Source organism: Sabethes cyaneus, chromosome 3, assembly GCF_943734655.1.
Source record: "Sabethes cyaneus chromosome 3, idSabCyanKW18_F2, whole genome shotgun sequence".
NCBI lineage: Eukaryota > Metazoa > Arthropoda > Insecta > Diptera > Culicidae > Sabethes > Sabethes cyaneus.
The window spans coordinates 49427081-49449242 of NC_071355.1; the positions used below are offsets into that span (position 1 = coordinate 49427081).

Sequence of the window (22162 nt, forward strand, 5' to 3'; positions counted from 1 at the left end):
AAGTTAGCAGGCTACGGTGGGCCGGACACGTCGTAAGGATGCCGGACGACAGTGCGACGAAAATAGTCCTCTTCAACAACCCCACCGGCACCAGGAACAGGGGGGGCCAACGTGCACGATGGCTCGACCAGGTCGAGAGCGATTTGCGACTTCTGAGACGACTAGGAAATTGGCGACGAGTGGCCCAAGACCGAGTTGAATGGAGACGAGTGCTTGAAACAGCACGAGCCACCCCGGCTCTATGCTGCTGCTGAAGAAGAAGAAGATGCTGTGATCGCAGCTTTGACGTCAGTAAACATCGTGTCGACTAGTGCTCCACCTTCCATATGTTGAAGACAAAATGAGCTAAACTCCACCAGATTTGTGCTAATCGAGCGACCAGAAAAAAGCCATGCTGATCAGTCGAGATGTATTGGGCATAACTTCTATGCAACGAACCACCGATAAGGATCTCAAATAGTCTCGAGCCAGCGTAAAGCGACGTAATCCCGCGGTAATTGGCAATATCGTTTTTGTTTCCCTGTTTCAACACAGGAAAGATATAGGATCTTTTCCAGCATATAGGAAGTGTTTCCTGAAGAAGCGATTGGTTAATAATGAACTGTGGAGATTTCAAAAGAGTAGATGCGCAATCTTTCAGTGTAATCGAAGGTATTCCACACTCTTAAATAATTCTACCTGTAAATTGGTCGGATTTAGTTAAAGTTAGGTTGAAACTACTCAAAATGCCCTTAAAGTGTACAAACTCAGATTTTGAGTAGTTTTTCAACCAAAAAATTGGTAGTAGGAACTTAAAATTGCGTTATTTGTCATAGAGAATAATTCAATTATCGGTAGCAAGTAGCCAAAATTGGTTGAAATTTTTACCCAAAGTTTGAGTTTGTACACTTTAAGGGCATTTTGAGTAGTTTCAACCTGGCTTTAACTAAATCCGACCTATTTACAGGTAGAATCATTTAAGAGTGCATCCGGCTCGGGAGATACCGATGATTTCAACTGCTTCAAGGCAACTTCAGCTAAATATTATCTGGAAAAAGTTTTCCACGGCATTGAAAAATTTAAAAGAAAACTGTGGAAATCGTTTGTCAATTGATAATCTTTCAGTGATAAAAACTTCACTGTGCTGTCAAAAAAAGGCAAAGATACTTGAAGATTTGATTTACTGAAATACATTGTCCATTGCTGAAAAAAAAAATAGTGAACATTTTAAAACGGTCCGGAATTGGCTGTTCAGCGAAGCTTCCGTTTGATGTCGGAACAGGTTACAGGAGCGTTGTCCGGTCGTCATGTCAACTTTGCAAATGCATCTCTTGGTTCTACCGATTAACTGTTTGCAATTCGTGGCTTTCAAGTTATTTTTGTACACCAAGGAGCTCAAAATGCCGAGGAAATCTACGATTGGGCGACACTGAGGCAGATTTTTCGGTTTGTAGTTTTTGGCTGCAAATGGGAAAGTTTCATTTTTCCCAATCAATCGGTTTTCCCATATTTAAATTGAAGAATTTTATCCAGCACAAAATCTCTTCAAACCAAGTAGCAATTTGTGACCATAACAAGATTGCTCAGAGTGCGATTCACGCTTAATACATTTAAGCCATTTGGCAGTAAAAACCAGATATTGAATGTCGATGAAGGGATAAGCAGTTTGCTTTATGTTATCCATTCCAGACGCCTCATCAGTAAGTAGCACTATTAATAGATAGATACGACGGCGACTTACGCGAACGCGGCTACATCCTCCGTGGGGAAAAATAACTCCAACAGTAGCGAATGAAGCGATCGTCTTCCAGACTGAATTATTCATGCTGCGAGGGATCTGGAGCGAGCTGAAAACAAAAATCTCTTGGCGGTTCTTGGTGAATGCTATATTGTGGCCGAACAAAGCAGTGACGGGAAATTTGAATACCGTACAGTTACTAATGGACAGATGGAAGTGAAAACAAATTGCTTCCGTATGAAATATGAATGCGCCTATTGCATTCGTTTCAATGATCTAAACACCGGAAGCATTTTAAAAACAAAAGTATATAGGCAGCTCCGCCAATAGTAGATTCTTTCAACAGTCGGCCATCGTCACGGTTTGAGATGACTTGGGAATGTGAATATCTCCAGCGCAACTCTTTTTTCATGTGATAATATAATACCGGACGTGAATTGTCGTCACAAAGGATTGCACATTTTCTGCGTTTAGTTGAAAGATATGTAGTTTTTTATGACAGTAGCAGTTCGAGCCAGCATTTATACCATATTTTTGTATTCCTTACTTTTAAAGGTTATGCCATTTTGGTTCGCATCTATTTTAAACTATTTGGTTGAACTGTTTTACTTTCCTCAAAAAGGTACCATTCCAATACTTCCAAACTCCATTCCAAATTATGTTTAGAGACGGCAGACGGGAATTGAATGTTCACATGATTTTGGATGCTAATAGATGCTTTTCGCTGATATCATGGCTTTCAAACCTGTCTTTTTCTCTAAAGCTCTGTTACTAAGTAACATATTATTCGAGAATAGTTTTCATATGGAAAAAGGATCTTTACATTAGAAGAACCAAACCCGATTGTTCCAATATCTTTGATAATCTACAAAACGAAAACATCGTAAATATGTATAAGAAAAATCGACAATTATACTGAAGTGTGCTTGTATCACCTATGTTGAAGAAAACATCAATACAGCAACCAGTAAAAACATCTTGCCAAAAACAACGGTTACACACTGTGGCAGCGCAACTGCACAAATCCAGTTTCATGAGGTTGAGGTCATCAGCATTTGTGCCACTGTTGCTGCTGCCGCTGCAGTCGACCGCTAAAATCTTTCCGATTCACTACGTCAACGATGACTAACTTCGCGAGCGTGTGTTTACGCGCAAAAACCAATCGAGGAAACGAAATAATTTTTCGTGTCCTGCTTCACTTCATTTGGCTTCGTCAGGAGGCCAGTGTGAGTGAGTGTGTGACCTTCTCAAATATTAATCCAATTATTGCTGCGCCGCCCTTCACGCAACAAAGTTTTCGATAAGACCGCGTGGTACGCGTGGGACACAGATCCCATTAAGCGTTCCCCTCTGGTGAACATTGATAGACCATATAGTGCTGCTACTTTCGCGACCATTCTCAATGCCAATGCGACACCGATTGAACTTTACGGTTGCCGGAGTATGGACGAGAGTAGTAGGAGTATGGACTGACATATTTTCTGGGCGAATCAATGGATGGTCATCTTTCTGTTTTGGCAACACACGACTTTAACGAGAATCGTTTCTTTAGAGTTAACCTCGTGTTTTTGTCTTGACTTATAGATGAAGTCACTAAGTCAGACATTTGAGTAATTTTTAATAACAATAATCAATGGCAATGGGAGAAAAAACAATCAAACAAGGTTTTATATAGTATTCTTAAGGTTGAACAAGATGTGAAAAAGAGCGAACGTAAAATTAGATGATAAAAAGGTCATTTGTAATATTATTAATTTTGTCATTCGTTGTATTTTGCTAAACTAGAAGATACACGGATTAGAAGCGGTTTCAATCCCAGCCGATTAAATACTATCGAATTCTACATGTAAATCAACATGTATACCAACATGGTAAATCTACGGAAACTGCACTGCACTGTTTAATGACGTTAATTGAGGAATTGCTCAAATATCAAGAGACAGCACTTGTGCTTTTCTTGATATTGAAGGCGCTTTCGATAACACGTCCTTCGCGTCAATTAATACGGCTCTCTGTGAAAAGAGAATCGACCACACTACAATGAGCTGGATTCAAGCAATGCTCTCGAGCAGCGAAACTACAGCATCATTGGGAGATACATCGGTCACGATATCGGTGATCAAAGGATGTCTACAGGGTGCAGTTCTCTCCCCCTGCTCTGGTAACTGGTTGCCAACGCACTCATTCACAAGCTATCACAGATTATGATTATGAGACCATTGCTTACGCTGACAACGTTGTACTTATCGTCAGAGGAAAGTTTGACGCAGTATTGTCAAGTCGCTTGCAGGTTTGCTCTAAACACCACCACGTTATGGTGGTCACAAACACAAGAGGGACTTAATGTAACCCCACCAAAACAGTCGTTATACCATTCACTAGGCAAAGGAAACATCCCCATACTCCCCCTATACTGAATGGTGTCAGACTGGGCTTCAGTAATGAAGTCAAACACCTCGGAATAATTCTCGATAAAAAGCTGAACTGGGCTGCCCACCTAGATTATGCTGTTAAGAAAGCAACTTCGGCTATCTGGGTATGCTGGCCACTGTTTGGCAAAACCTGGGGATTGAAACCTCAACTAACCTTTTGGTCATATACTACTATTTCACGGCCTAGGATAACCCATGCCGTAGTCGTATGGTGGCCAAAGGTGAATGAGGTGACAGCCCAAGCCTCAGCGCCTGGCCTGTCTTACAGTTACCAGTGCCATGCGTACAACACCTACTGCAGCCATGGAGGCAATGCTATGCTTATTGCCTTTGCATCTTCATGTGAAGAAGGAAGCAGAGCTCGGTGCACTACGGTTGCAAAGCAGTGAAATTATACTCGAAGGTTAGCAAATCGGTCATCTTCACATACTTCGGGTGTTCAATCTGACACCCTTAGTAACTTCAGTCTCTGACTGCATGGAAGCCAGGCCCAATATGGACGTTCCATATGAGGTGATTGAAACAGATTGCTCAATGTGGAATAATGGAAGGCCCAATTTTTCAACGAAAACATTCTACGCTTTTTTACAGATGGTTTAAAAATGGGGGCCTGCAAAGGCTCCGGAGTCTACAGACCCGGCTGCAGGGAAACTATTTCATTAGGAAAGTGGCCCACCGTTTTTCAAGCGGAGTATACTGCCGTGAATCGCATATCAGTCCCATATGGAAATTCATCAATCGGAGAAAACAGTGATGAAAGCTGTGATCATGTTTATCAAGATAACAAAAATATCGCATGACATATCGTTATTAACTTGACTCAAGAATATGTATTACAATGTTTTTAATACTTTTGTAGTGCTATACAATAAAATTATATTTTTGTATAAAAAAACAACAATGGGACTGATATGCCATTATTTTACATGACAGACTGTAAAATAATTGCATATCAGTCCCGCTATGACCGGTTTCTATTTACGGTGTAACTGTCAAAGTTGATTGTTTCGCTTAAAGTGTTGTTTATTTAAAAGTTTTAATAACTCCTGAAAAATGTCCTCGTTAAGTTTTCGGTACGAAATGCCAAAAACAACGTTGAAATTATGGATATGCTTCCCGACAGTTTTTTTACAAATGTTTTTAGCGTATCTCAATATGTTTTAAATAAGTTGAAGCCTCGACCCTATATCGACAACATCAGATACGTAGTTGTAAAAAAAAAGGATCATACGAATTCCATTACAGCAACTCTGTGAATGGGCTAAACCAAAACCATTGCAAGATTTTTACAACGAAGCAAGAAAAACAAGTCATGTCTGATGAATTTGATATTGAAAATCATTTAAAAAGACAAAATCAACCAAAATTTTGATGGATGAGATGATGGAAGGAAAAAATCATTGATTAAAACCATCGTTTCATTAGTAGACGAAACTAAAAAATTGATGGAAAATGGATTGAATTACCAGAACAAAACCAGTGAACGCATATTTGACAAACGATCTATGATGTTTGCTAACATTTTATCTATAATAAGAGTAAATATGAGTAAATAAAGTACGTAAGAGTTGATAAAGTTGTGTTATCATTCATTTGAGCTATATCTGGGATATATATAGCTTCTTCCTGCGGCCACCGCTGTGGGACTGATATGCGATTACTTTTAAGATGGGACAAACTGACCTGATATTTTTTTTATATTTTTTGAAATGAAACTAGCTATTTTTTTCTTACAACCTAAAGAACAATGATAACTAATACTGTTTAGCGATTAAACTCATAATCACAAAAAATACATATGGGACTGATATGCGATTCACGGCAGTATATGCAATATACATCTGTGCAACAATATGCTTGAAACGAATTTCGGTATCTTCACGGACAGCCAAGCAGCACTACTGGCACTCAAGTCTGCCAAATGCGTGTCCAAATTAGTTTGGGAACGCAGCACAGCATTGAGGGAGCTCTCCCGCCAAAACAAAGTTTTATTACTTTGAGTGCCCGGTCACCGCGGAAACGACAACCTGGCAAGACAAGGATCGGCTCAGCAATTTATTGACCCTGAACCGTTTCTGGACACCTCCACATCCGCCATGAAAGGCGAATTGATGGCATAGGAAAAGCTAGAAATAGTATCCCGTTGGAATAAAACACAGGGTTTGTAGCCAAGCTAAACAGGTTATCTACCCAAACCCTGCAGTAGCTAAAAAAACTACTCCATTCAACTCGTAGTGAACTACGCACAATCACGGTACTCCTAACAGGAGACAGCCCCGTTCTTTATCATTTAAAGAATATCGGCAAGACACCTGCCGCTTTTGTAATTCTATATCTGAAAGTTCAGCGCTTCTGCTCTGCAATTGCGGGGCTCTTGCATGATCAAGGCACAACTTCTTCGGAAGTTTCCTTCTTACTCCATGTCAGCAATACAGTGCTCTTAGACAATATGAGTCAGTGAACTCCATGTCAACTCTTGTGATAATGCCAAACTAAGACTCTGGTTGATACTGCTTATACCGAATTGAGCGCCGCTTTTGATACCTTTAATCATGCTATTCTTTTGCCCAAGCTGGGCAAACTTGAGTTAATAACAAAATTTTGTGAATGATTGGAAACATATCTTATAGAAAGACATCTTTTTGTACAATTTCTGCGGCATTTACAAATAATTTTGGTGTACCACAGGGTAGCAAACTGCGACCACTGCTATTTTGTATCAACATAAAGGACGCAGCGTTGCTACTCAATAAAGGTGACATTATTTTTTTTGCTAATGACTTGAAGATGTATTTTGTGGTCAGCCAAATCGAAGACTGCAGAATATAACAAGAAGATTACAAGATTGACTTGTTCAGCGATTGGTGCTCAAGCGGCCTACTTTCACGCAATTGTTGAGGTTTTAATTATGAAATTTCCGGACCCAAATTCTCAGTTTGGTTTTGCCTTCTCTTGGTGATAGTCAGACATCCTGTCACAATTAAGGTGTGATTAGGTTCGACTCGTTTTATGAAGTCCCTGCCAGGATCGCTTTGCCAAATTTCAAGGGGCTCTAATAATCCCCTTCCAAATATTGACATCATTTGATTTATTAATGCTCCACAGTTGCAGAGTCTATGTTTATCAGTTTCTATTTCAAGATCTGAAGATCTTTTTTTTTTTCATTCTGCCCACAATTACCTTAAAACGATTGGCTAGCTTCTAACTAATGCGATTAGCGAATTGTCGTCAATTATTGAGTGCAGAGTCCTTTTGGAAATTACTGCGTTAAAATATATAATATGTTACATCACAGTCCCTAAGATTGTCGCATAAGACTTTAATTTAGAGTAAATTTGAAAAAATCAATCGAAGCAAGCAATTCTCGAACTGCTCAAGAGCGAGAAAAGCTTACCCTTTTTTCTAAAATAGAAACAAATAAAATCACATTAGACATACAATGCATGCAATTGTAGTCCCTGGGTTGGGAAATGAAAATTGTGCTTATTTATAACAGCTATCACAAGCACCTCCGAGAAAAGTCAGATTGATTGGGTCAGCCGGGGACTTATGGTTAGTAAGGTAATGTATGCGGGATATCAGACCTGCTTTAGATGCCGTAGGAGTATTTCTAATCAAATCCAAATAATTTCGGGTTGGAAACGTTTGGAACGAGCCTGGGACAATGCTTAAATGCCAGTGGGATGTCTATTGAAACTTTCGCGCGAAACGGTTCTGCAAAATGGAATGCCCTATACTTCCATTTTTTAGGTATTATAGCAATAAAATCTATCAAAAAATTCATTCGCATGGAGAGTACGAGAGGACGATGATAAGACTTTAATTTGAGTACACTGAAGTCGATTTTTACGCGATTTATTGTGCAAATTTCAACATTTACGCGGTCTTTTTTATGCGATTTTTAGAATTTACGTGTTTTTACGCGATTGTAAGAATTTACACGCTTGTACTCCATCCCTCTGTTTAAAATTCACGAGATTTTACACGCAAATTTGAAAATTTGTGCGATTTTTATGCATTTTTGGAGTTGTATGCGTCTACTTTTACTTGTAGATTCGAAGGTTTTTTCATGCAAATTCGGTATTTACGCGTTTTTTACGCAAATATCGGAATTTACGCGGTTTTGAATCACGCGGAAAGTATCTTTCGCGTGAAAAGCGACTTGAGTATGTATTCTAATAGCAGGTCCATCCAAACGCTCGAAGTAAGGGGTTATGCACTTTTTCCGGTACGGTTTACTATCAAGACATCATATTGTACTAGATTCAAAAGATACAAATAATCGGAGACCAGTTGGAACGAGGGAACTCTATCACTTTTTTTTTCTTAAATGGAATTAAATCAAATTGCAGTAAACAAAAGGTGTGTCTTATTGTCGTCCATGTCCGAGGAACAAGGCGAACACACGTAAAATGTATATGAAAATTTGATCGTGGAATTTTGATCAATTTTCCCAATCTAGTAATTGAAAAACAGCGTCAAAATAAATACTTTACGATTGATACATCTTTTGGCAATCAAAGTTGGTCAGAATTCGTAGCACTATTTCCGATCACAAGGCAAAGCCATGGGTTTATACCGTCTTTAGACATTACCCTTCTTTATCGACAGACTTCGCAGCCGGCTGTTAGAGTACAGGAAAATTACGGGGCCAATGCAACAATCCTACTGACTCTAACTAGCAAGCACCGCCTAGCCGAGATTCGAACATACGACGACTGGCTTGTTAGACCAGCATCGTACCTCGAAGCTAGCTGGGCGGTCTATTTCCGATCAAAATCTTTCATTTTTTCGAAACTCTGGCCTGCAACAGGATATTAGTTTGACAGCCTATGCCTATGAGATAAGGCGTAGTTCTACGGCAAATATCAAATGTATCGACACAATAGGCACTGTGAATAAAACAGTTTGCTTTGCTTTTCCCGGATGAATCTTGTAACCCTCTTTTATTCATACGGCCTAATGTATTGAATTGATCGTGTCATAAGATGTAATAGTTTTGTAAAAAGTATTTTTTTTTTCTAATTTAAGCAACTGAATGAAACCCGAAAACTACATGAATATCTTTTTTTTTTTTGAGCAGATCTAAGCTGGTAGAAAATGTATGTCGAATATTTTATTAAAAATATAAAGTGTTATCAGTTATTAAACTTCAATTTTGAAACTTTTACAAACCTATTGCTAACGTTTTCAACTTACTTTGGAGTAGTAGAAACATTCATCGGTCAGTGGATATCCTTCTAGAGCAGCTACCGTTAGTCGGCCTCAACGAAAAAAAAAATAAACTAGAGTGAATGTGCCCTCGGGACGATTCCAGCTGGCACAATTCTCACTAGAATGCACACTCACTAACGAACACAGACGATACACAGGTCTTCGCTGTATTACACATTTGTCAACAACTTCCACGCCAATCAGCTTCACTTTTCAGACTTTTTCACCTTTAACAATTTGCGAGCTTTCTAGAAGACCTAAACAGTTAGGTTTTCATTTTTTCGATTATTGACTTGGACCGAAAGCTGATTAGAACTGATTTTTTTTTCATGCTTAATCTTTTGCACAAACACAATCGATTGCAACTAGGTAGTCGATAAGTATTCAGTTTTTTTCGCTTCGCCCACCCGATAATGCAGTAACAGTAGCAACAGTGAAAATATATTTCTTGTTTTGACCTTATTCGGCAGCTCGTCGGCGTCAGTTCAGCCCACTTGAACAGGTTACGGGGAAACTGAACCCAACACTGTTCGGTACGTCAAATCCCCGCAGCAGGAATACCAATAAGAGGAAAATTAGACCAGTAAAACCTTTGCCTGTGAGGACAAATGGACAAAAGCGAAGTTGTTTTTTTTGCTATGTCAAGATTTTACAATTTTTCGATTATGGTGTGGTAGAACTAATAGTTATATAATGATAACCCGGTAGTTTTACTGGTAAAGCATCTGTTTCATTAATTTCAACAAAATGCCGACCGAAATGGACCTCGAAATCCTTCTTCCGTTTACTCAACAGCATTACAGAACACTCAACACAACAGCTTACATAAAGAGAGCACCATTTTCACTTGGCTTCCGCACGAATGCAGCCCAGTTTTCCACAAAACTCCATCCACTGTGTACGAGAAAAATCACATCAAATTGATTCATTAACGCGAAAACCTCGCCCTGAATCGCGAAAATCACTTTGCACAATGCAGCGGCAATCGAATTTTTCGTTTTAGGTACTTTTGCTCACTGAAATACATGCCATCCGCTGATGGAAGAAGTCGCGTTTTTCTACGATTCCGTCACTGCCGACATCTTTCACGCTAGACGAGCGAACAACGATTGTGTCAGCACGGGCGAGCCACTTTGGCGAAGAGGAATCGTGCGGTTGTGTGCGAGCCTCTCTTCTGTCTTTACTTTTCTCAACACTGTCCAATAGTCAACAGTAATGCACGAATCTGTTACCGTTAATTTATGTTTAAAGTAGGTTAGTTTTCGATCAACTGCTCAACATAAAATTTTAGGTTTCGTTTGATTCAAAAACATGAAAAGCCAATTTTTTTAATCATTTTAAAACCTAAAAGTAGTGACAATTATAGAGTAAAAATAAATTTGATTATTGAATGGAACAGATGGAGAAGTAAAATCAGTTCGTTACTGTGCTTAACGTCTGCTTCGCCACCATTCGCAATTCTCTCTCATGATTAGAGAACAGCGCACATACTCACACATTTGCACGACTCGTCGCGTCGCTGATGCTTTTCATTCATATCGACGCAAGCGAGCGAGAGTATAGCTATGTCATCGTGTGCGGAAAAATGAAAACAAACCGCACCGTTCTCCGGATGAGATGGTCGCATTCGTAGCAGCAACAGAGCTGATGGTGATGGAATAAAAATAAACGCTTCAACCAGCCAGCCAGCCAGCATAGCTGAGCGAGGACAACCAGAGACGAAACCGTTATTATTGTACGTTTGAAAATGGCTGCCTCTCTCGCGATGGCACATCTTGGCATTTTTTTGAATGTTGTTTACTATGCAGTGCAGTTTGCGTTTGCGACTCGTATAATGAAAGATGCATCCGAACTGGTATACAGAGGATAAGCTGTCTAAATGTCGACCAATATTTGAAAGGGGCGGATAAGCCAACTGTCAAACAGAACGAGTGAGAGTTCATTTTCCTATGCTGCTCCAGCAAAAAATAACTCTCGCTCGGTCTGTTTGACAGTTGGCTTATCCGTCCCTTTCAAATGTTGGTCGACAAATGGGCCCAACCCAATTTGAATTTACCGTTTAACGAGCTATATTTAGTTACTACTTACAGGGCTTATAAAAGTCGGTTTTCGTGGATTTTTTGGACAAACTTTTTAAGGTGAAATGAGTCGTATTGATTCTGTAAATTTCAAAAGCAGTTTTTTTACTTGAAACAAAAATTCTGTTCTTGAAAATACATCCTCTGTATTCAGATTAGCAAAGAGGATGCAATGAATATATTTTTAAAAACAGAGCTCCCGTTATGGGACTAGAAACTGCTTTCAAAATTGGGCTTTCCAACGAAAAGTTAATGACTGCTCATTTCGCCTTAACTGTTTGAAGTGAAAATTTGTACAGATGTTGCGGTAACTTTCAATTTTATTTTACCGTATTTTGTTTGTAATAGTTATTGAAATAGCCCTACCCTAGTTAATCTCCTTGAAATAAGGAGTCTACCGGGAGCATGTTACATCCCAAGAAACATTTATGCGCTGATTAAACATTTAGCAGCCATTATTATTCAGCCATAGCTGAATATGCATCGAATAAAATTTATGTAACCAATTCTACAATACTTATTCAGCCGCAATTGGAAAACTTATACAGCCTATTTTATTTGTGGCAGAAAAAACTCTTGTTAAGCAGTTATATCGCACTTTAGATAACCTTTGTGCGTTTTGTTTCCAACTTTGCGGGAATTGGTTATTTAATAACGCGCAAAAGCCTCTATTAAGCTACATTCCAGCTTCAAAGCAGCTATTAGCAAGCCCGAAGCTTAACCTAGATGTTTAGGAGCTGACAAAAAGGTTTTTATTTCTGAAACTAAACCATAGATCAGCCACAGGTTGAATAAATTCCGCTAAAAAACGTTTGATCAGCTTGAAATTTTCAACTTGGGTAGCTGCTTTTAAAGCTGCAATGGAGCTTAATAGAGGCTTTTGCGTGTTTTTAAATAACCAGTTTGCGCAATGCTGTCGATTCTATTTTTAGAACGAGAAATAGCTTTGCAATGCTTTTTCAGTCGCCTCATCAACGTCTCATAAACCTTTATGCAGCCAAAAATTAATCTATTATGAAATAAATAAAATAGAACGCAACATATTTATTTTGCTACGGCGTCGTATGTTCCCGAAAGATGACGACATGCATTTTTAATTAGCTTGCATATACGAATTCAAGTTATTCGAAATTAAAAATATAGCATATGACGCCAAAGCAAAATAAATATGACGCGTTCCATCTTTTAAATTCAAAAATAGATTATTTTTTGGCTGCATAAAGGTTGATGAGACGTAGGTTAAGCGACTGAAAAAGCATTGCAAAACTATTTCTTGTTTAAAAAATCGAATTGACGGCATTGCGCAAATGGGTTATTTAAAAACACGAAGCTGCAATGAAGCTTAATAGAGGCTTTTGCGCGTTTTTAAAAAACCAATACAGTGGTAACCCGATTTTGTCACTCCCCGATTTTGTCACGCTTTTGATTTATCAAAAGCTTAGTTTGAAAATCATTTTGAAGCATGTCAAATGTGTTAAGACACTGTGAAAAGAGCTGTGTTGATTATCGTGGAGTTTTCACAAAAGTTGTTTCTTATCTCCACAACTATAATAGCTAGAAGGTCACTTTCTTTGGCAAAGTTCTTTATAATAATCTTCTCAAAAATTTTGTAGAGCATTGTTTTGCTCTATCTCTTACTGCTTGAAAAATAAATTTTCTATCTTACTTTTAGGAGGATTAATCAAAGAATGGTTCATACCATAAGAAAGAGCTTTTCACGCTATGAAATTTCTATGAACATAGTTAACCAGTATAATCAACCATTTCGGCGCAATTAAAAAACGCGTGTTTTCATACCTGTGGGACTGCTGTGAACAGGTGACAAATGTCCACAGAGAGGTAGATGGAAGTGCGAAATGTCCTAAAAGTCATCAGAATGAAATATATGTAGTTCGTTCTAAGTTATATGCAAAAAAATAAAAATTGAAAAAATACCCGATTTTGTCACTGTCCCGTTTTTGTCACCCCTAAATTCATCATGGGGGTGACAAAATCGGGTCATTACTGTATTCGCAAAGCTGGAAACAAGGCGCACAGAGATTATATAAAGGGCGATATAATTGCTTAGCAAGTGTTCGTTGGCTGCTTAAACACTTATAGAATACAGAGGCCTTTGCTTAAATTTATTCAGCATCTACCACCTGTATTCAGAGTTAAATCAACTGTAACCAAATCAGTAGCATTTTAATTCAGCTTCGGTGTTTGTTGGGTGTTTGTTTGTTAATTATATCTATAGATTGAATCACCGGAAATTAAAAAAAACAAAAAAGAAATCGATTATGTAGGATACGGGAAGGTATTTTCAGACTTTTAAGCGATTGCTTCTATATTTTTTTGAGCCAAGGCCTGCAGGTGCAGAACTTAAAACAGGTGGTTTTAAAGGTCTTTTAACATCAAACAGCAGATTGAGAAAATAGTCATACATACAGGGTGTTCAATAATTTCGAATACAACTTTTCATCGTTGTGTAAGTGCGCATCATGTGCATTCTGTGTATTGGCATTGGTGTCAGCCTCATTACGTCTTTCAACAGGTCGGCGCACCGGCCCTCACGGCGAATATCGCCCAAGCGTGGTGTCGGGAAAATTTGACTGTTTTTCTCGATAAGACTTTGTGGCCTCCCAGCTCCTGGGATCTTAATCTCCTGGACTTTTATTCGTACGTGCTGGCCAAGCAGAGCGAACATAAAGTGAGCACTATGGACCAATTTAGGAAGCTCATTTCCAAGATCTGAGACGAGATGCCCATGGACCAGGTGCGTGCCGCGTGTGATTCTTTTGAGAAACGTCTCAACCTCGTCATAAAGAACAAAGCGGGGGTGCTTCCACCAAATATGTCGTAAAGGTTCTCAATAAACACTGCTTCAATAAAAATTGACTCAGAAAAAAACATCTTGTATCTTCATTTTTTAAACACATTTTTAAAGTGCTTTCACTTTCGTATCTTCGTGCAACGTAAGAACTATTAAACTAATAATGTAATGTATATACTGGACACTATCACTTGTTGTTCTTACAAAATGTAAGATTTTGTAAGAACAACAAGTGATAGTGTCCAGTATATACATTACATTATTTAAAGTGTATTCGAACTTATTGAACACCCTGTAGTAGGATTTCGAATTTGGCAACAGATCGACAATTTTATCATCTGATAACAGCATAATCTAACGAGATCCAAACATTTTGCAGATGGTTTTCCAGGAAAATCAAAGTACACTTCAATCTCGTTTTACGTCCACTATGAGGGGGACGTTTCTATCTATAACAGGCTCTCTAATCGTTACTCTTTTGGAAGCTCTCTAATCGGTGTTTTGACAAGTCTCCTGTTCAATTGGACTTGCTTTTGACAACTGATTCTGTTCGATTAGAATTTTCGGTTTAAGATAGCGACTCTCTAAGGCTCTCTACCGCCAACCAATCGTACAGCTCAGAATCGACCAAAAAGCGCCGGCCGTAATTCGGTCTCTAGTCTACTGCATCCACCGAAGCCCTCTGATGTAAGGAAGCAGGCAAATTAACAAGCGGTCACGGCACTCACTGGCAGCCGTCCGTCAGTTTCCGAGTCTAACGACTCCGCCAATGACGACAAACTCTCAAATCCACTAAATGTGCATCCAAATTAGTTTGGGAATGCAGCACAACTTTAAGGGAGCTCTCCCGCCAGAACCAAGTTTCATTACTCTGGGTGCCTGGACACTGCGGAATCGAGGGCACTGCGCTTACTGACAGCCTAGCAAGACAAGGATCTGCTCATCAGTTCATTGGTCCAGAACCGTTTCTGGGCACCCCCACATCCTTTGTCATTTGTCACTTTTGCAATTTAGAACTAGAAAGTTCCTATGGAGCTCTTGTGATTTCCAAGTACAGCTTCTTCGGAAGCTACCTATTAACTTCATACTCTGTATGGAAACTCCATCCCAAGAAGGTTATTGGTTTTATTAACCATGTAGTACCTAATTGGGGCACAGTCTTACAACCTAGATCAACGCCATCAATGGGTATGAGCAATTCGTAAATATAGTTACTATATATATAGTTCGGCGGATAGAAAATCGGGAGCCAAATAAACGTCAAAAGCGGAGCCAAAAGCTTTTCAAAATCCAAAATGCAGGAGTAATGTTAAAAAAATACACTTTATTTTCATAGAACTAGTCATTTTCAACACCCGCCAGTGATTATTTTTCGTAAAAACCTGCACATTTCACCATAATTTCAAATTTAATTTCATAAATCAGGGATGCCAATTCGCCTGGTTTTCTATCCGCAGAACTATATATATAGTAACTATATTCGTAAACTATGTACAGCAATGTCGAATGTTCCCAGTCGAATTTTCTGGATTAGTTTTTTTGTGCTAGCGTAGGTTTAGGTAGATTGCGTTACTAGGGCCACATTACCGAGTTTCGTAATGGAACTGTAATCTTAGGTTTAGTGTGGAGACAACTCATTTCCTAATTCAGCCGCCCGTTCCGAATCAATCGCTATCCTAACCTGGAGTACAACCGACAGACAACGAACACTCAAGCCTAACAAAACAAGGCTATTGTTACACTCAGCATCCGCACGAGTACCTCCCTCCCTGTCGGTATAGTGATATTATTCGATACAAACTTATTTTTTAGTACTAAAAACTATATTTGCAATTAGCATTTGAAAAATTGTAATTTTTAAGAATACAATACTTTAATAAATCATATTGCGAATTCCAACAATAACATCGATTTTTTTGGACATAGATCGTGAAAAAAAAATTTCGTCGAAAAAATATGTAGACTAAATTTCCCGTGGCACCTACTCCATTTTGCAACTATATAGGCTTGTCAGAGCTAATAAACAATTCCTGGTAGGTTAAAATAAAAATGTTTGAACATACAATGTAATTGAATAATAGGATATTGGGCGTCAAAAAATTACAGCTAGATTGCAATAAGACACAACTTAGACTGGCAGTTTAGTTACTTAGTTACTAGTGCACACGTGCTACGCATGTTCGAGATAAGTTCGAAAACTTCTATTTTCCTTCCTGAAAACAACCCACACGAGTGTTTAAATTCATCCTTCCGTCCTTCATATAATTGAGTTACCCAATGGCATGGCTTTTCAGACATAGCAGTTTTGCTTTGCTCTCACGACCATTATAATTGCAACATTGTCCACCAATAAACATATGCTTCAAACAGATGTCGTCAGAATTTCTTTACTGATTCGGGATTATTTGTATAGTAAAATTCTGTTTACCACCGTAGGTCCACGTAGCACATGGTATTGAGCTCGAAATTAGCTGAGGAAACTGATTTTTTAGCTTTATAATGAGGTAATTAGTACAATGAAGCTCAGAGGCACATTGTCCGAAATTATAAAACGGTGCACCTTGGGATATTCGAAATTTGGTAACATACATAATTATAATTTCAACAATCCTTAATATAGCGTATTACATTTTAACAGTGTTGGGCACCGCTAATTCGCTAACTGATACATTTTGCTCGAAAATGGTGGAAATTTCGTTGATCGCTAAACGCAAACTGCTAATTAACAGTCAGTGTTTATTTTTGAACATATCGCAACATTTTACATTGTAATCTATCACGGCACAAATTATTATTAATTTACATTTATTAGATAGGGCTTTTCTTAATAAAATTAAGATCAAAACCTACTATAATAAATTAAATGCGTTACAGTTTATCAATTTTAAAATCACAGTGACACTTCATTTGGAATTATGGATCAGCAACAATTCGGCTAGTCAGAGTATAAATTATAAAGTATAATTAGCGTTTCACGATTGGTCGGTTAGCGAATTAGCGGTGCCCAACACTGCATTTTAACTTAAAAATTTAACTATAGAGCCAGATTCGATAGTTCAAAAATATTAATTACAAATGTTTGCACATAAAATGAGATACTACACCGAACTATAAAACTGATCTTCAGAATATTCTATGCTTCTAAAAGACAAAATAGATCAAAACCCACAAAATTTTCCAATATTGAAAGAATAATAGACAATATAAATATCAAAGATATTTTAGATTAACATCATATTTTCAAACAATGACAATTGTGTCCACAATATTTTTCGGAATTATACGTGATAGTTATTATATAAACTTTTCGGCACTGAAAGCTCCATATCCATCAAGCCCTTGAACTTGGGTTGCTTCCACTCAGCAACTCTCATCAACTCTTGAAAATTCTATGTTGGCTAGCATCAGCCATACAGCCATACTGCCATACTCGACTGGATATAAGCCCACAGAGGATTTTACTCTCCCTCTCAGTGCACCACTGGCTCAAAACTTTACACTCCGTTCGTGGGATCCTTTTTCCACGAACTCTTTGCATTTCCTTTTCCTACATATGTATTCTGTGCAGACTAGCACTGTATGCGTGAAGACGAATTATGCGAGAGTGGAAATATGTTGCTTCCGCCTTTGACGTTTGCACGCGTGAAAAGCTTTCCCGACGGGAACCATCGCCCGCCAGAGGGTGGAGCATGTGCTTCAGGGGGTACGCGTTTGCAGCACAGTCAGACAGACAGTGTATGTATACACAAGGCCAAAGAAGGTGTCATGGGCGTATAATTCTAGCGCATAAGGAAGAAAAGAGTTTGCAGTGAAATTTTGTGAAAACCTTTCACATTTGACATTAAGTCATCTGCACTGTTTTTTTTGTTGTAAAACAGCATACCATTGTATCGATACAGGTCGTTGAACCGTAGAGAAATAGCAACGAAGTTGATGTAATTTATAAGACATTAGCTTTTATTGATTGCACGTCCATGCATAAAGGTGAATGAAAATCCTGCCAGTTCATTCCCGTTTCGTTAAGTCTGTGGTGAAGTTAGAACCTATCCTATACACATATATATTGGCAAAAATTACTATCGCATAGAGAAGCAATGGATTTGAAACACAAGGTAGCATTAGTCACGGGAGCAGCAACAGGCCTGGGCCGAGCCTTCTGTGAAGAACTTTTGAAGTATGGCGCAAAGGTAATTTAGTATTTTCCAAACCGGGTGCAGCTTGCGTGACAATAGTTGACAAATTATAGGTGTCAATATGTGACCTGGACTCAGATGCAGGTGAATTGACGACCAAAGAGTTGGAGCATGAGTTTGGTGCTAATCGCGTCCTATTTTGCCATTGTGATGTGACTGACTATGTTCAGTTCGAAGGTGTGTTACTTGACGTTTGAAGCAAATTTACATAACTATTTAAATTTAATTTTCCCTTTGCAGAAGCATTCCAGTACACGAAAACTATTTTCAACGACATCGATATTGTAATTAATAATGCAGAGATTATGAATGATAAATTCTGGGAGCTGGAAGTTGACGTTAACCTTAATGGGGCAATACGTGGAACGTTACTCGCACAGCAATTCATGAGCAAGGATAAGGGTGGCAAGGGTGGAGTGCTAGTAAATATTGGGTCGGCCGTGAGTGTAAAACCACAACTTTCCACCCCTATTTACACAGCCACTAAACATGCCATCCTTGGTCTAACCAAATCGTGTGGCGATCCATACCATTACAATATAAACGGTATTAGAACATTCGCCTACTGTCCAGGGCCCATTGAAAACTCATTTTCCCATAATAAGCGATTCAGCTCACCAGCGCATGAAAAAGCATGGAAACTGGACATGTCCGGTTTTCAGTTCCAAAAGTATATCACCATATCAATCGAATAGTTAACCATACTAACATATTAATGCACTTTTAGACTGGAACATGTAGCGCGAGAACTTATCCCTCTGCTAAAAAACGCAACTACCGGTTCTATTTGGCTGGTAAGCAATGGAAAACCTCCCAAGGAGATAACATATAGCAGCATTTAAGTCCAACATTGATCAAGCACGGTTCAGGTCCACTGCTATCTAACTAAATTTCTATACATTAATAAAATTACCATTAGCTATGAAATCATCCACACATCGTAACGAATGTCATCAAAGCTGAATCTTATTTACCGTATAATGCATTTAACATTAACTGAAAATCTACTCGCAGAGATGCACACTACCAAAAACTCGATATGTCTCCTAAATAGTACGTAACAATGGCTTGCTTTTTATACTACATACGCTAAGTATCATTGAAATGAAAAAAAAAGAGAAGATCAATTTTGTATAACATGATTGGTTCGTAGAAGTCAAATATCATCAAATCCATAAAAAAAGGCGAAAAACTGCAATGACAGAAAGAAATATATTTATATATACCAAAGCCACGCAAAATTGGAACCATTATTATCGCTTTTGATAACTACCATTTGCTGCAATAAATTTAAAACATTAAGTACTAGGAAATTTGTTGTTTTTAATGACCTACCCTAATCGAAATCAATGACTGCGACGTTAGCCCTAAAACAGGAGATCCAGAATATTGACCGCGAATTATGCGACCTGCCAAGAAAACGAGTATCACAGAGCCGCACTTTGAAGAGTTTTTCCAGTGGCACGTGTCCTTTTCCATCACCGGTGATTACTTGATGTACGGCGAATGTTTAGCTCTACCATCCGTTGTGTGAAACAAGGTGTTCGTGGGGACCTACGCAGAGATCACCAAGGTATCGAATGTATACGGTAGTTTCGGTGCGGCGAGGACGGTGGTAACACCAACTCTGGAAAGACCCTGGAAACGACTTCACTTCAACTACGCCGGCCCCTTGGATGGCTGGTACTACCTAATCCTATGGGGATGTCTACACCCAATGAGCGGGGGTGATAAAAAAAGACATTACCGAAATTTTTTCGGTAGATTCGGATCCCAGAAGATTCTAGCTATCGATTACAGGACGCAGCTTCCCAGCGAAAGGTTGGGGGTTCAACACCACTTGAAGACCACTTTCTTCCATCCGTGGTTGAACGGCTTCGCGAAAAGATTTGTTGATACTTTCAACAGGACATTGAAGAAAATTACCGCGGGAGGAGAAAACGGTACAGAAAACCATCGAAACTTTTCTGGCAAAGGAAGGTATAGGTAAGGTCATGTCATGCAAGGTAAAGCTTCGTTGCAATCAGCCACAAACCAGTCATCAGTCCAATAGTTAGCTCCCTGCGTTCGTATACATGTTTTTTGACATAAAAGAAGCAGCGCAGGGGGGTTGACAAAAGAAGGAGATGGTCTCTTACAAGGGGGTGGAAGGTTCAAATGGGTAAAGGGGTGCGTTTCTCTTGTGCATTTGGAACGAAACGTAAAAAGGCTTTGTGTCGATTTATAGGAATTACCGAGCAAAGCAAAGCCGTGAGCTTAAACCGTCATTAGACATTACCCTTCTTTATCGACAGACTTCGCAGCCGGCTGTTAGAGTACAGGAAAATTACGGGGCCAGTGTAACGATCCTACTGACTCTATCTAGCAAGCACCACCTAACCAAGATTCGAACATACGACGACTGGCTTGTTAGATCAGCATCGTACCTCGAAGCTAACTGGGCGGTTGCTGAGAGGAATTACCGAGAAGAAGACTGATTTACAAGTGGCTGAGGGACAACAGAAGGGGAACTGACAAAGGGAGTAGACACATTCAAATGAGGAAGAAGGGTTTTGTTTCTTGCATTATGAAAATTGCGAAGGGTACGGGGTTTGTCTCGAAGTCGTCGGCCTCTGCCGAGTGCTCTGCAAAATATTGTTTTCACTGGTCTCTCATCCGGCATCCTTGCTACCAGGGATGGCACGATCGCTTTGACTAAATTTACATTCATTTGACAGTACCGTCTCAGCCAAGCAAAATTTGACAAAGTTTTATATGGAACATTTGTAGAATTACTTATTATCTACAATTTTGCTGAACAAAGTTTTGCTGTATCTTTTGTACTTACGGCGCTACAATGCTAGTAACTCTATTAAATGAACGTTCACTTAGTTACTAAAGAGGTACTAGCATTGTAGCACCTTAAATACAAAAGATACAGCCCAACTTTATTCAGAAAAGTTGTAGATAATAACTAGTTCTTCAGTCGTCCCATATATAACTTTTTCAAATTCTGCTTGACTGAGACGGTATTGTCAAATTAATGTGAATTGAGTCAAAGTGATTGTGCCATCCCTGCTTGCTACATGATCAGCCCATTGTAGCCTGTCGTCTTTAAGTCGCTTCACCACCGCAGTTCCAACACCCGAAGAGCTACCACGCTCTCTACCAACCACCATGTACTTTGTTTTGGTAGAATTTATGACAAGGCCTATTCTCGCAGCTTTCTCCTTAAGATGCGTGTAGGCTTCTTCCACAGCTGTACGGTTAACACCGGTGATATCGATGTCATCCGCAAACTCTAGGAGCATATGCGATTTCGTGAAGATGGTACCGCTTCTCTGCACGCCTACTCTTCGGGTAGTATCTTTCAATACAATGTTGAAAGGCAAATTCGATTCACCTTGCTTCAAACCATCTAACGTCACAAACGAGTCCGATGTCTCACCTGCTATTCTGACGCATGATTTTAAACCATCAAGAGTAGCGACGATTATCATAACATATATTAATATATTAGGCCCTATTAAAGCCCTTTAAATGTATATCTTTATGGGGCTTTAGGTGATATTATTGTGGGAACCGTGATGGGAATGGTATATAGATATATTAAGGTAGAAAAAATATTTCCATAGGGCAAAGTAATATATTTTCAACCGTGTCTTGCCCCTCGGGTAGCGCGTATCAGCCTAATTAATTTTGTTGGAAAACCATTGTTGACGCGAGCAACATTTAGT

At 39.0% G+C, this 22162-nt stretch overlaps 2 protein-coding genes across 2 annotated transcripts in view; one reads left to right on the forward strand and one right to left on the reverse strand.

Annotated features, from left to right (window-relative positions):
* The window catches only part of LOC128741513 (SNF-related serine/threonine-protein kinase), an 89975-nt gene extending 79531 nt beyond the window's left edge, over positions 1-10444 (reverse strand). The window contains exons 1-2 of the mRNA XM_053837384.1: positions 10189-10444; positions 9349-9889 (exon numbers count right to left, since the gene is read on the reverse strand). The gene's annotated coding sequence lies outside the window, so the exon portion shown is untranslated. The remainder of the gene's footprint in view (positions 1-9348; positions 9890-10188) is intronic.
* Positions 10445-18347: 7903 nt separating this feature from the next.
* On the forward strand, positions 18348-19288 carry LOC128743319 (15-hydroxyprostaglandin dehydrogenase [NAD(+)]-like). The gene is made up of 4 exons (XM_053839873.1): positions 18348-18440; positions 18500-18623; positions 18687-19116; positions 19174-19288. The coding sequence occupies exons 1-4, from the start codon at positions 18348-18350 to the stop codon at positions 19286-19288; spliced, it is 762 nt and encodes a 253-aa protein (XP_053695848.1).
* The last annotated feature ends 2874 nt before the right edge of the window (positions 19289-22162 follow it).

Bases quoted from the DNA above. Each gene is read 5' to 3' on its own strand.
- LOC128743319 (XM_053839873.1), top strand. From the start codon at position 18,348: ATGGATTTGAAACACAAGGTAGCATTAGTCACGGGAGCAGCAACAGGC. The intron at 18,441-18,499 runs GTAATTTAGTAT...GACAAATTATAG, and splicing joins TTTTGAAGTATGGCGCAAAG to GTGTCAATATGTGACCTGGA. The intron at 18,624-18,686 runs GTGTGTTACTTG...TTCCCTTTGCAG, and splicing joins TGACTATGTTCAGTTCGAAG to AAGCATTCCAGTACACGAAA.